General features: G+C 37.6%; 1 protein-coding gene across 17 annotated transcripts in view; it reads left to right on the forward strand.

Annotated features, from left to right (window-relative positions):
- Window positions 1-12,500, forward strand: part of LOC106881988 (uncharacterized) — a 458,683-nt gene that overhangs the window by 444,050 nt on the left and 2,133 nt on the right. For 10 of the 17 annotated variants that reach the window (XM_089341023.1, XM_089341048.1, XM_089341081.1 and 7 more), the window contains 3 exons: window positions 3,254-5,271; window positions 5,566-5,806; window positions 8,597-8,740. In XM_089341023.1, coding sequence (XP_089197149.1) covers window positions 3,254-5,271; window positions 5,566-5,806; window positions 8,597-8,740 — 2,403 coding nt within the window. Of the gene's footprint in view, window positions 1-3,253; window positions 5,272-5,565; window positions 5,807-8,596; window positions 8,741-12,474 lie in introns of all 17 variants that reach the window. The other 7 variants (XM_089340989.1, XM_089341010.1, XM_089340993.1 and 4 more) reach the window with 1 other exon arrangement.

Raw genomic sequence — 12,500 nt, forward strand, 5'->3', positions numbered from 1 at the left:
ACAGCATCAACATATTACACAGGTGGTGGTGTTGTAGAAGTCGGTCTATGATTCTGTAGTGTAGCAGTTTTTTGTTTTAGATTAGGCTTTTTTAGATATATATTTATGTTGTTTTATCTGCTTTTGTGGTTGTTGTTGTTGTTGTTGTTTGGCATCAAGTCCACTTTCGAGTTCTTCGGATGTGTGGTAAGAAGCTTCCTTCATAACTACATGCTTCTGGGTTCAGTCCCACCTTGGGCAAGTGCCTTCTACTAGAGCCCCAGGCCATCCAAGGCCTTGTGAGTGGATTTGGTAGACAGAAACTGAAAGAAGCCCGTTGTGTATATGTGTGTGTTTGTGTTTGTCCTCCACCACCACTGACAACCAGTGTTGGTCTGTTTATGTCCACAGAATGTAGCAGTTTAACAAAAGAACTGATAGAGGGAGTACCAGGTTTTAATAAAATAAGTACTGGCGTTGATAGCTTCAACTAAAAATTCTTCCAGGCAGTGCCCTAGCATGGCCACAGTCTATGAATGATTATCAAAATTCCGTAAATAGTTAACATTCAATTTTATTTATTCATTCCAATTATGAATGTTTAATAATTGAATGCTGTGAGGTCTCGGATAGAATAACTTTTTGTTTTAATCTTGGAATTAAATGGTTTTGATTTACAGCCAGGTGACTTTTGGTCAATCCTGTATATATATATATATACATATGACGGGGTCTTTCTGTTTCCGTCTACCAATTCCACTCACAAGGATTTGGTTGGCCCGAAACTATAATAGAATACATACACACACATATCCTCTGTGAGTATATGTGTGTATGTGTGTGCATGTACAAGGGAAGTATGCGAATGTTTGTAAGTGTGATTATTAAGTACTTTATTCATATATAAAACACTACAATTAGCTGTCACTATTGATGGCACGTGGTCAGCTAGTACTAAATATTACTGTAAGATGTTTAGCTCAGTATTATAATATTTCTGTCAACCCATTGCCCTCAATGATTTTAAAACATTAAACAATTCATTACCAAAATCACACAATGCAATCACCACATTTACATACAATATACAATGGAGATATATAACTTAGTCACAAGTTGGTGTCATGAATTTTGCGGATGGGAAAACTGAATTGATTAAGATTGACTCTCCAGTTTCTTGCTGGCACCTATTTTATGAATCCCAGAAAAACGAAAGGGTAAGTCAGTCTTGACAGAGTTCAAACTCATCTTGGAAAGAGAAAAAGATATGATTACACCCAGCAAAAGTAGTTCGGCCATCGCTCTATATTATCTCTACACCTACCTTTGGAGTATAATATATTATTAGCATTGCATTCACTGACATCCTATAATTATGGAAAGCTACACTTAATATCTTAAGATAATTCAGATTCAAGCCATTATTCTGTTTCATCTGGGAGGCCAGCAGCTTAACCTTTCATTCTTTCAAGACCAATAAGAATGTATTCGATCGATTGATCGACCATATAACTCTTCTAAGTAAATAAAAGAAAGAAAGAAAAAAAAAGCAAAGGACATCTTTTGCCTTTTGAAAGAATTATTTTTGTCCGTTCTTTATCTCTTACTTGTTTTCAGTCATTAGTGTGTGGCTATGCTGGGGCATCGTCTTGAAGGATTTTTAGTTGAATGAATTGACCCCTTAGTATTTTTTAAAGCCTGGTAGTTATTCTATCAGTCTCTTTTGCTGAACTGTTAAGTATGGTGGATGTAAACACACCAACACCAGTTATCAAGTGGAGGGTGGGGGACAAACTCAGACGTAAATACGCACACACACACACACTCACACATGTACAATGGGTTTTTTTTCAGTTTCTGTCAACCAAATCCACTCACATGGCTTTGGTCATCCCAGGGCTATAGTAGAAGACACTTGCTCCATGTGCCACACAGTGGGACTGAACCCAGAACCACATGGTTTGGAAGCAAGCTTCTTACCACACAGCCAAGCCTGCACCACTTTATATTTATCCAAGAATAAAGGCAGAAATAACAGAACGTTGGGTTCGATATTTTTTTATCTGAGTCCTACTTTACAAATATGGATACTAATCATAATAAAGTTAATATTACCTTTGATATTTCAGAGATTAATTAATCATATATTGGTAATATATCATAATTGATTCAAGTAATTAAGACACAGACAATAAAAAAAATCTATCTTTAACTTCTGTTGTGTGTGCGGAGAGTCATTCTCTTTTAGTGCCTTATAATTTAACACATTCACCAGTCTGATTTCCACTCATTTACTTATTTATCCACTCACAAGGCTTTGGTCAGCCTGAGGCTATAGTAGAAGACACTTGCCCAAGCTGCCATGCAGTGGGACTGAACCCAGAACCATGTGGTTCGTAAGCAAGCTACTTACCACACACCCACTCCTACGCCTATACTGGCTGCCTTTTAAATGACACTGGCATATGTGCCACTGGCATGGGTGCCTTCTACGTGCCACCAGCACTGGCCATGGCTATGATTTTTCACTGAGCCTTAACACCGACTAAAGGCGGTGCTCCAGCATGGCCACAGTCAAATGACTGAAACAAGTAAAAGAGTACACTCTTGGAGCAGTTAGCATCAAGAATGACATCCAGCAATAGAAACCAAGCCAAAACGGACTGGTGCCTGGTGCAACTCTCTGGCTTACTATCTCCAACCAAACTGTCTAACCCAGGGGTTTTCAAACATTTTGACTTGCGGACCCCTTTATATTTCAGGCTTTACCTTAGGGACCCCCTTATAAGCGCTTATGAAATTTATACATAAATATTTGCTTAAAATAACATATATTTTTACATTTATTTATTTAACAGTATTTAACAAATAGGTTTATTGTCAATTAAAAGATTTCGATTAAAAAACATATATAAGATCAAATTGCCCATAAAAAGTATTTGCTGTCCACGGACCCCCGTCTTGTCCTTGCGGACCCCGTCTTGTCCTTGCGGACCCTCTGTGGTCTGCGGACCACAGTTTGAAAACTGCTGGTCTAACCCATGCCAGCATGGAAAAACAGATGAAGATGGTGACGATACTGATGACATCATTGGAATCTGAAAGCTATGATTAATTCAAACAATGTGAATAGACAAGAATTATATTTCACAAAGTATTTTGAAAGGCAAAGGGTTAAAAGTAAAGAATTCTCCAAACTTTATAAATCAGAGTTACCATGTTTTTGCTTTCCTTTGTTTTTTTTTTCCTGATATTAATTTGGTTCAATTTTCAGGCTGATTCTAAGGAGCATATCTATGTCCTGGACCCTTTGCCACCACCAACTCTGCGTAACAAGGAAGAGACACCTCCTTCATCCGTTTCATCCCCTAACAGATACAGCTCTTCCTCGTTGTCGTCCCTGGAACTAAACTTTCCCGAACACCAACCACCACCTCCGCCACGCCCCATCGAATTAATCATGGAGTCACTACCCGCAACCCCACCACGAACTTCCCCGCCTCCAATCTCCACCGTACTAACACCGCCTCCACCTCCCCCACTCCTACCACCTACAGGTGCCCCTCCACCACTGCCACTAACAACACCTCCACCACTGACATCACCTCCGCCTCCACTGCTGCCTACATCACCATCACCGTCATCATCAGTGCCACAGACTCTCTCTGCAGCTGCTGCGGCAGCAGTTGTCACAACCAAACTAGCTCCAGGACAACATTTAGACACCAGCATCTCAACAGAATCCCCACCTATTCCATTACGGGAAAATAAACGCAATTTGATGAATAGAAACATTACACACCGGTTCTCCTTTTCTGATTTTGGTACAGTTCAAACTAACATTCCTTCTACGTCTCATTTGGCGGCATTACATCCTGAAATAAATAAAAGAGCTCTTCGGGTAAAATCTGAAGTTTATCACAACACACCGCCATCATATCATTCTGTGGTGTCCCGAGAGAATTCAGAAAGCAATGAAATCGTATATGTCAGCGACAGAGACAATAATTTTCAATGCAGGGAACAAAATGACAAAACATTCGGTGGGTCAAGAGACAGTATAGAAAGCGAGCATTCTTGGGAAGGAGATAACATATATGGCTATACTTGTGATGGACGTACTTTGATCCCCAATTCCAAGACCGATCTTGTTTATTCTTACCCAGCTAATTTCAAAGTTTGTGATTTTCAGAAGTATGTCATTCATAGATCTCAAGAATTAACCACTTCTGATGATAATACTTCATTTCATCAAAAGAAATATTTGAAAGATAGCGCCAGTGAAGAAACCAATGCTAATTCTGCTGTGTTACCATCTTCTACAAACTTTTTTCCAGATTCTTCACCTTTTAAATGTGCTAGTTCTCCCACGTCACCACAATCGAAAAAATATCATAAACTCTCTTCTCGGGAAATGAAAGAAATTGACTCACTGCCATGGTTTCCTGGTTTCGGTGCCAAACCAGACCAAAGCCGTCTTTCATCATCAATGTTTAATTCTTCAAGTTCTGGTGTAAGTTATGAACTTCAGTTAGAGAATGCTGAGCAAAATGCTACAAACATCATTAACAATAATGTGACGTGCACCTCATGCAAACATAGAAATTGTCTTTCTTCTGCCAATTTCCCAAAGAATGGTATTAATTCAATTGCTAAACCAGAACAAATACTTTACAATAGGGAATTCCTTTCAGAAAACCTTGATCGGTTGAGCTTAGCTCCAAATAATCAAAATTCAAGATATTCAAACAGTAATATCAGTTCAGATGACGACCTTCACATGCAAAACAGCCAACATATGCAAAACAGCCAACATATGCAAAACAGCCAACATGTGCAAAACAGCCAACATGTGCAAAATAGCCAACATGTGCAAAATAGCCAACATGTGCAAAACACGCAACATTCAGCACCGGTAGCTTTACCTCCTCAACCCCAAATCCCTGCTAAACCACCTGTAAATATTCCTCCTGCGCAAGAAGAGCCTGAAGATGTTATGCCTCCTTTACCTCCTCCTCGAATACCCAGACGTAGTGATATCTTTCCTCCACGGAGACCACCCCGTCCTAACAGCTTTGTTCCTAAATCTCGCGATCAGCAAACTGAGAACGATTTAGAAACTGCTTCTTCGGATGAAAGCTTGGACAATGCTCCTCATTTTGTTACAAATCTAGCCATGAGTCAAGTTTTACAACTCAAAGAAGAGCTCAAAAAAACAAATGGCTTGACAATTTCTGTATCTCGAACAGATATATATAACATTGCTTTCGTGGAATATGCTAAGAAAATTTGGTAAGTTCTCATTCTTTATCATCTTTCAACGTTATATTTCAAAATTCTTTCAATAATTTCCATACAAAGTGATTAAATTTATCTCAAAATTAATTCTTGTGTTTCAAATAATTCTATCTATCAATCGTTCTATCTATCTATTTGTCTGTCTAGCTATCTATCTCTCTCTCTCTATATATATACATAGAGAGAGATATATAAACATACATACATAAACACAAATACAGTGCACACACACACACACATGTATAAATGTAATCATGGCGATTTTGTTTTTCTCTTTTTTACTTCCAGGGTTGCTGGCTGGAATCAAAGAGAATGCCCTAATCTTTACCATATTTTACATGTTGGGGATGAACTTCTCTGCTTGAACAAAGTCACTGTTGATTCTATATCTTGGTTAAAATCCCTTATAAAAAAATCAAACCAGTTTGATTTGGAAATAAAAAGAATACCAAAGGGTCAATTATATATAATCAAAAAAGAAGTTGAAGGACAGTCCCTTGGTATACAAAATGATTCCAAAACCGGAGAAGTGAGTAATAAGATAATTGTTTGCTTTCTTTAATTTTTGTTATTATCATTAATGTTATTTTTTTATCATTAATAAGATGGTGAGTAGAATGGTGAGCTGGCTGAATTGTTAGCATGCTGGACGAAATTGCATAGCAATATTTCATCTGTTGTTACATTCCGAGTTCAAATTCCACTGTGGGAGACTTTCCCTTTCATCCTTTCAGGGTCGATAAATTAAGTACCAGTGACACACTGGAGTTGATATAATCGACTAGTCCCCTCCCCAAAAATTTCGGGCCTTGTGCCTTTAGTAGAAAAGATTATCATTGTTATTATTATTATTATTATTATATAACATGCTTCTGGCATTATGAAGAGCATCCTGTTGTAGAAACCATGCCAAAACCAGACAGTAGATATAGATGCAGTCCTCTGGCTTGTCATCTCCTGTCAAAGCATCCAACACTTGGTAGCATAGAAAGCAGGCCTTAAATGATGATGATAAAGAAGAAGAGGATGATGATGTTAGTAGGGATGCTGTCTTGAGGTTTACTGACAAGTCTATGCAGATCTCAAGAACCTTTCTCTGGATTGCACTTTTCTTCAGGTTGACAATACAAGTCTCAATTCCAATCATCATCATCATCATCATTGTTTGACATCTGCTTTCCATGCTAGCATGGGTTGGACTATTTGACTGAGAACTGGTGAACCAGAAGGCTGCATCAGGCGCCAATCTGATTTGGCAGAGTTTCTACAGCTGGATGCCCTTCCTAATGCCAACCACTCCGAGAGTGTAGTGGGTGCTTTTACGTGCCACCGGCACGAGGGCCAGTCACATGGTACTGGCAACGGCCATGCTCAAAATGGTGTTTTTTACGTGCCACCTGCATGGGAGCCAGTCCAGCGGCACTGGCAGCGACCTCGCTCGAATGATTTTCTAACGTGCCACCAGCACAAGTGCTAGAAGGTGACACTGGTAATGATTACGCTCAAATGGTGCTATTTACGGGCCACTAGCATGGAAGCCAGACAGCTGCTATGGCAATGAACACGCTCGGACAGTAGTGTTAGTGCTTCACTGGCGCAGGTGCCAGTCAACGAGTATTGTTCAATTACGATTTCGATTTCACTTGCTCCAACAGGTCTTCACAAGCAGAGTTTAGTGTTCAAAGAAGGAGAGGTTGGCATGGGTGCCAGTCGGTTCGATTACGATTTCAGATTTAAAATTTAAAATTCCAATATCCTTTAAATTTCTTAAGTAGCTGTTTGCACCAACTTTCACTGGAATAATTGTCATCTTAGTCTTCCACAACCTCTTCATCATTCTGGTTAGGTCCTGTTATTCCTTAATTTCTTGCCATTTCATATCAACTCTGTTATCTACTGGTTCTCCAGAGTCTATGATTTTACTCTGTCAGTTTATTTTGTTCACCACAATCATATCTAGTTTTCTTGCTTCAATTGTATGGCAAGACTTATTGGGGAAGGCCTTTAAAATCCTATAATTATTTTTCCCCATCATAGCCTCTGATTTCTGTCCATACCACTTTGCTTTTGTTCTGAAACCATTCTGCTGGCACCATGTCAAAAGCACTGATGCTTGTGTCATGCAAAAAACATACATTACACTCTGCAAAAGTGGTTTTGCTTAAGGAAGGGTATCCAACCATACAAACCGTACTAAAACAGATGACTGAAGCCTGGTGCAGCCCTCCAGTTTGCCAGCTCCTCTCAAGCCATCCAACCCATGCCAGCATGGAAAACAGACGTTAAATGATGGTGATGATGGTAGCACTCATCTAACATCCCAATGTGGTCTTTACTGCATTTATACACTTTTTGCTATAGAAACCACTACATGCTACTTTATTCAAGAGAGATCATATTCTGAGGTTTGGTGCTAAAAAAGTCTTCTCAAATCTCAAGAATTTATTTTTAGGATTTTTCATGAAACTGTAAGGTAGAATAAAACTAAAATGTCCCTTACCTGAAAAAACCAATAAGGGTTTGCAGCAGAAAGGGCATCTAGCTGTATAAAAAATAAATAAATGCGCCCTTTTTAAAGCCTAGCCAGGCTCATGGGCCCAGTTTCCCGGTTACAATGGCGTATGTGTTCCCCAGCTGGACGGGATGCCAGTCCATCGCAGCGTTACTCATTTTTGCCAGCTGAGTGGACTGGAACACCCTAACCACTCAACCACGTGCCTCCACATCTAGCTGTATAATGATACCTTAATAACAAGTATTCATCTGATCCATGCTAACATGAAAACCAGGCATAAAACAAACAAATTTAGCTTGGAATGTGTATGGCCATGCTGATAATCTTTGATACTTAAACCAGATATTAAAAACATCAATAAAATCACTATCAAAAATATTCATCCTTACAGCATGTTTTTCTCCAGTGCTTAATTAATCAGCTTTTATGTTATTTTCAGTCTCCAAACATTATTCGTATTTTTTTTTTCAATCATTAACATTTTATCAAAATTGTTATTGTTAGTTTTTAAACCATTGTTATTTTATATTAATAATAATAATAATAATAATAATAATAATGATAACTTCTAAGGTTACTTGTTGTAGCCTGATGTTAGGAATTTTTTTCTTTTCCAACAGTCTAATCTGTTGTGTGTATATGAATAATAATAATATCCAGGAGTTATGATAAAACCTGTGATAAAAAGAAAAATAATAATTATTATTATTGTTGTTATTATCAATATTATCATCATTACTATTATGGTTATCATTATTATTATTATTATTATTATTATTATTATTATCATTATTATATTTCTAGATTCTTTCTGTTGAACCTTCGGGCTTAGCTGGCAGACAAGGCATGCAATCAACTCCAGGTAACAAGACGAAAGATAAACTGAATCACTGGGTATTCACAGAAATTAACAGTCGACCATTAAATCTGTTTGCAAATTACACACAGGTAAGGTTCTGAAATTTATTGCCAAATTCATCAAATTTAAAATTCAGGTAGTAAATTGGTGCAGAAGTGCAGTTGTTGCTTTGTGGTTAACAAGATTGCTTTGTGTCCATTTAGTACAGAAAATTGTATATATATATATATTGTCGTCATCAACGTCATTGTTTAACATCCATTTTCCATGCTGGCATGGGTTGGACAGTTTGACTGGGGACTGGCAAGCCAGGAGGCCGCACCTGACTCCAATCTGATCTGGCAATGTTTCTACAGATGGATGTCAACCTAATGGATGCTTCCTAATGCCAACCACTTCGAGAGTGTACTGGGTACTTTTTAGGTGGCACCGGCATGTAAGCCAGTCAGACGGTACTGGCATCAGCCACGTTCTGATGGTGCTTTTTACGTGCCATTGACACAGGATCCAGTCAGGGCAAGGGAGCTGGCATCGACCACGTTTGGATGGTGTTTTTTACGTGCCATATATATGTATATATAGCATGGCTGTGTGGTAAGAAGCTTGGTTCCCAACTACATGGTTGCAGGTTCAGTCCATTGCGTGGCACCTTGGGCAAGTGTCTCAGGTCAACCAAAACCTTGTGAGTGGATTTGGCAGATGGAAACTGAATGAAGCCTGTCATGTATATAAATATATATAGTCATATATATATATTTGTGTGTGTGTCTTTGTTCCCCCTCTCCCATCGCTACTTGACAACCAGTGTTGGTGTGTTGACATCCCTGTAACTAAGCAGTTTGGCAAAAAGACCTATAGAATAAATACGAGTATTAAGAAATGAGTCCTGGGGTTGATTTGTTCAGCTAAAGCCCTTCAATGTGGTGCTCCAGCATGGCCAATGTCAAATGACTGAAACAAGTAAAAGAATAAAGGAATAAAAGAATGTATGTATGTGTCTAGAACCTTTATGCTAGTCCATGTGAAATGACTCCGAGCTAGTCTTCATGAAAGGCTTGCTTGCTGGTCCATGTAAAAAGCACCCATTTCAGTGCCCCAAGAAAACTGACCAGCACACTCTGTAAAATGGTTGGCATTAGGAAGGGCATCCAGCTGTAGAAACCATGCCAAAGCAAACTTAGCAGATCTGGTCAAACTGTCCAACCCATTCCAGCATGAAAACAGATGATAAATGACAACAAAGATGATATATATGTATGTATTGATAGACAGCGATGAGGAAATAATTTTATCATCAAACAAAGAGTGATGCTAATAATATAGCATGAACAGGATAAACTATTCAAATTTTGCAGAAAAATCTGTCTGTGGACACGTAATCACAAGGATGTGAGTTCATGTCTCCTCATGGCTGGCCATCAACAGATTTTTCTGCAAAATATGGATACTTTGTCCTATTCATGCTATATTATTAGCTTCACCCTGCGTTTGAGAAAAAATTTATTTCCTTATCTGTAGTATCTTTCAATACATCTCAACGCAAACTTTTTTGACTTTCAATATAAGCTGAATTTGTATGTATGTATACTTAAAGCTAAACATATCAAACACTAAACATAAAATTTTGATCTGTTTCTACACCTGCTGTTAAAATTTGAAGTAATTTGAACAAGAACTGGCAAAGTTATCAGACTGCAAAATGATATCAAATTTTTTGAAATACCCTGTATATATGTATATATTTTTATCTAGAGGGAGAGAGAGAGACATATATTCTTTTATTCCTTTACTGGTTTCAGTCATTTGACTGTGGCCATGCTGGAGCACTGCCTTTAGTCAAACAAATTGACCCCAGAACTTATTCTTTGTAAGCTTAGTACTTATTTTATCAGTCACTTTTGCAGGACCACAAAGTTACGGGGACGTAAGCACATCGGTTGTCAAGTGATGGTGGGGGAACAAACACAGACACACACATATATATGTGTGCGTGTGTATATATATATATATATACAACAGGCTTCTTTCAGTTTCCATCAACCAAATCTACTCACAAGGCTTTGGTTGGCCTGAGGCTATAATAGAAGACACTTGCCCAAGGTGCCGCACAGTGGGGCTGAACCTGGAACCATGTGATTGAGAAGCAAGCTTCTTACCACACAGCCACTCCTGTGCCTATATATATATATATATATATATATATATATATATATATATATATATATTATGAAATAAGCTAGATAGATACATAAGTATTATATTGCCCGATGTATCTTTTCTTAAATGTTGAAGAAAACATTGAAACTTATAAAATAGTGAAATATGACCGACAAAAAAAGAAAATTAAATAACTTCTAGAATATATGAAAGACCAAAATAAATAATGAAATAACATTAAAATGTTCAATAACTTTTAAACATTTTATAATAAAAAAAATAATCAAAAGTTGTGAAATGTGAAAACAATTTGTTGTTTTTGTTTCATATTTCTGAACATTTGTATAATTTCTATAAAATGATAATTACTATACCAATATCGTCATGACAACGAAAGTGATTGTAAGTTAAGATTGGTTGGTAACAGAAGTGACAATGAAATGAATATGTTTAATGATGGAGAGAAGGTGATTGTTGCAGAGAGAGAGAGAGGGTGGGGGTGGGGGGTAGAGCTGTGGTATTCAAAACAGACAATAAAAGCGACAGTTTTATTCAAATATATTGAAATCAGAAATTTTAAGATTTTGTCATCGTTTCAGTTTGATCCAAAAGTTATTTAGAGTTTTTGATTTCATATATAAATAAATGCGATTTGTGTGACAATCATTCTAATATCTAATATGGAAGATGAAAATAGTAATATCACCTACAGGATACAAATGCTGTGCCTATTGTTAACCGTATAATCAACACTAGATTAACATTAAGCAAAATAAGCATGTACTGAGGGAGACAACATAGATATGGTAAATGGTTTACGGCACAAAAGAAATTACTTTAATCCTTTAACCCTTCATTTTTGAACTGGCTATATCTGGCCAAAATATTCTACCTGTTTCATGTTCAAACCAGCCAGATCTGGTCTCTTATTCTACAGGGTGTCCACAAAGTCTGGGTACATGGAGTAAATAAAATCATAACATAAGCAATTAGGCGTAGGAGTGGCTGTGTGGTAAGTAGCTTGCTTACCAACCACATGGTTCCGGGTTCAGTCCCACTGCATGGCACCTTGGGCAAGTGTCTTCTACTATAGCCTCGGGCCAACCAAAGCCTTGTGAGTGGATTTGGTAGACGGAAACTGAAAGAAGCCCATCGTATATATGTATATATGTGTGTGTGTGTGTATATGTTTATGTTTGTCCCCCCCAACATCGCTTGACAACCGATGCTGGTGTGTTTACATCCCCCGTCACTTAGCGGTTCGGCAAAAGAGACCGATAGAATAAGTACTAGGCTTACAAAGAATAAGTCCTGGGGTCGACTTGCTTGACTAAAGGCGGTGCTCCAGCATCGCCGCAGTCAAATGACTGAAACAAGTAAAAGAGTAATTAAATATAAGAAATAATAATTTCTTAAAGTATGTGTTAATCTCCATGTACCCAGACTTTATGGACACCCTGTAGAATTAAACATTGGCCTCTAATTCTAGAAGTACACAATCATATCATATCATCAAAATCTTAAAGCTACAAAATAATACATGAACAATTTTTAGAAAATGTGAATAGATAAGGATTATGGTTGACAGAGTAATCTGAATACTAAAGGGTTAAACGTGCTAAAATAATATTCAAAGTGGTTTATATGATCAGAAATATAATTTCAGTGTTCATGGCGTCAAAATGAAGATCT

This window comes from Octopus bimaculoides, chromosome 2, assembly GCF_046866305.1.
Source record: "Octopus bimaculoides isolate indiv1 chromosome 2, ASM4686630v1, whole genome shotgun sequence".
Lineage (NCBI taxonomy): Eukaryota > Metazoa > Mollusca > Cephalopoda > Octopoda > Octopodidae > Octopus > Octopus bimaculoides.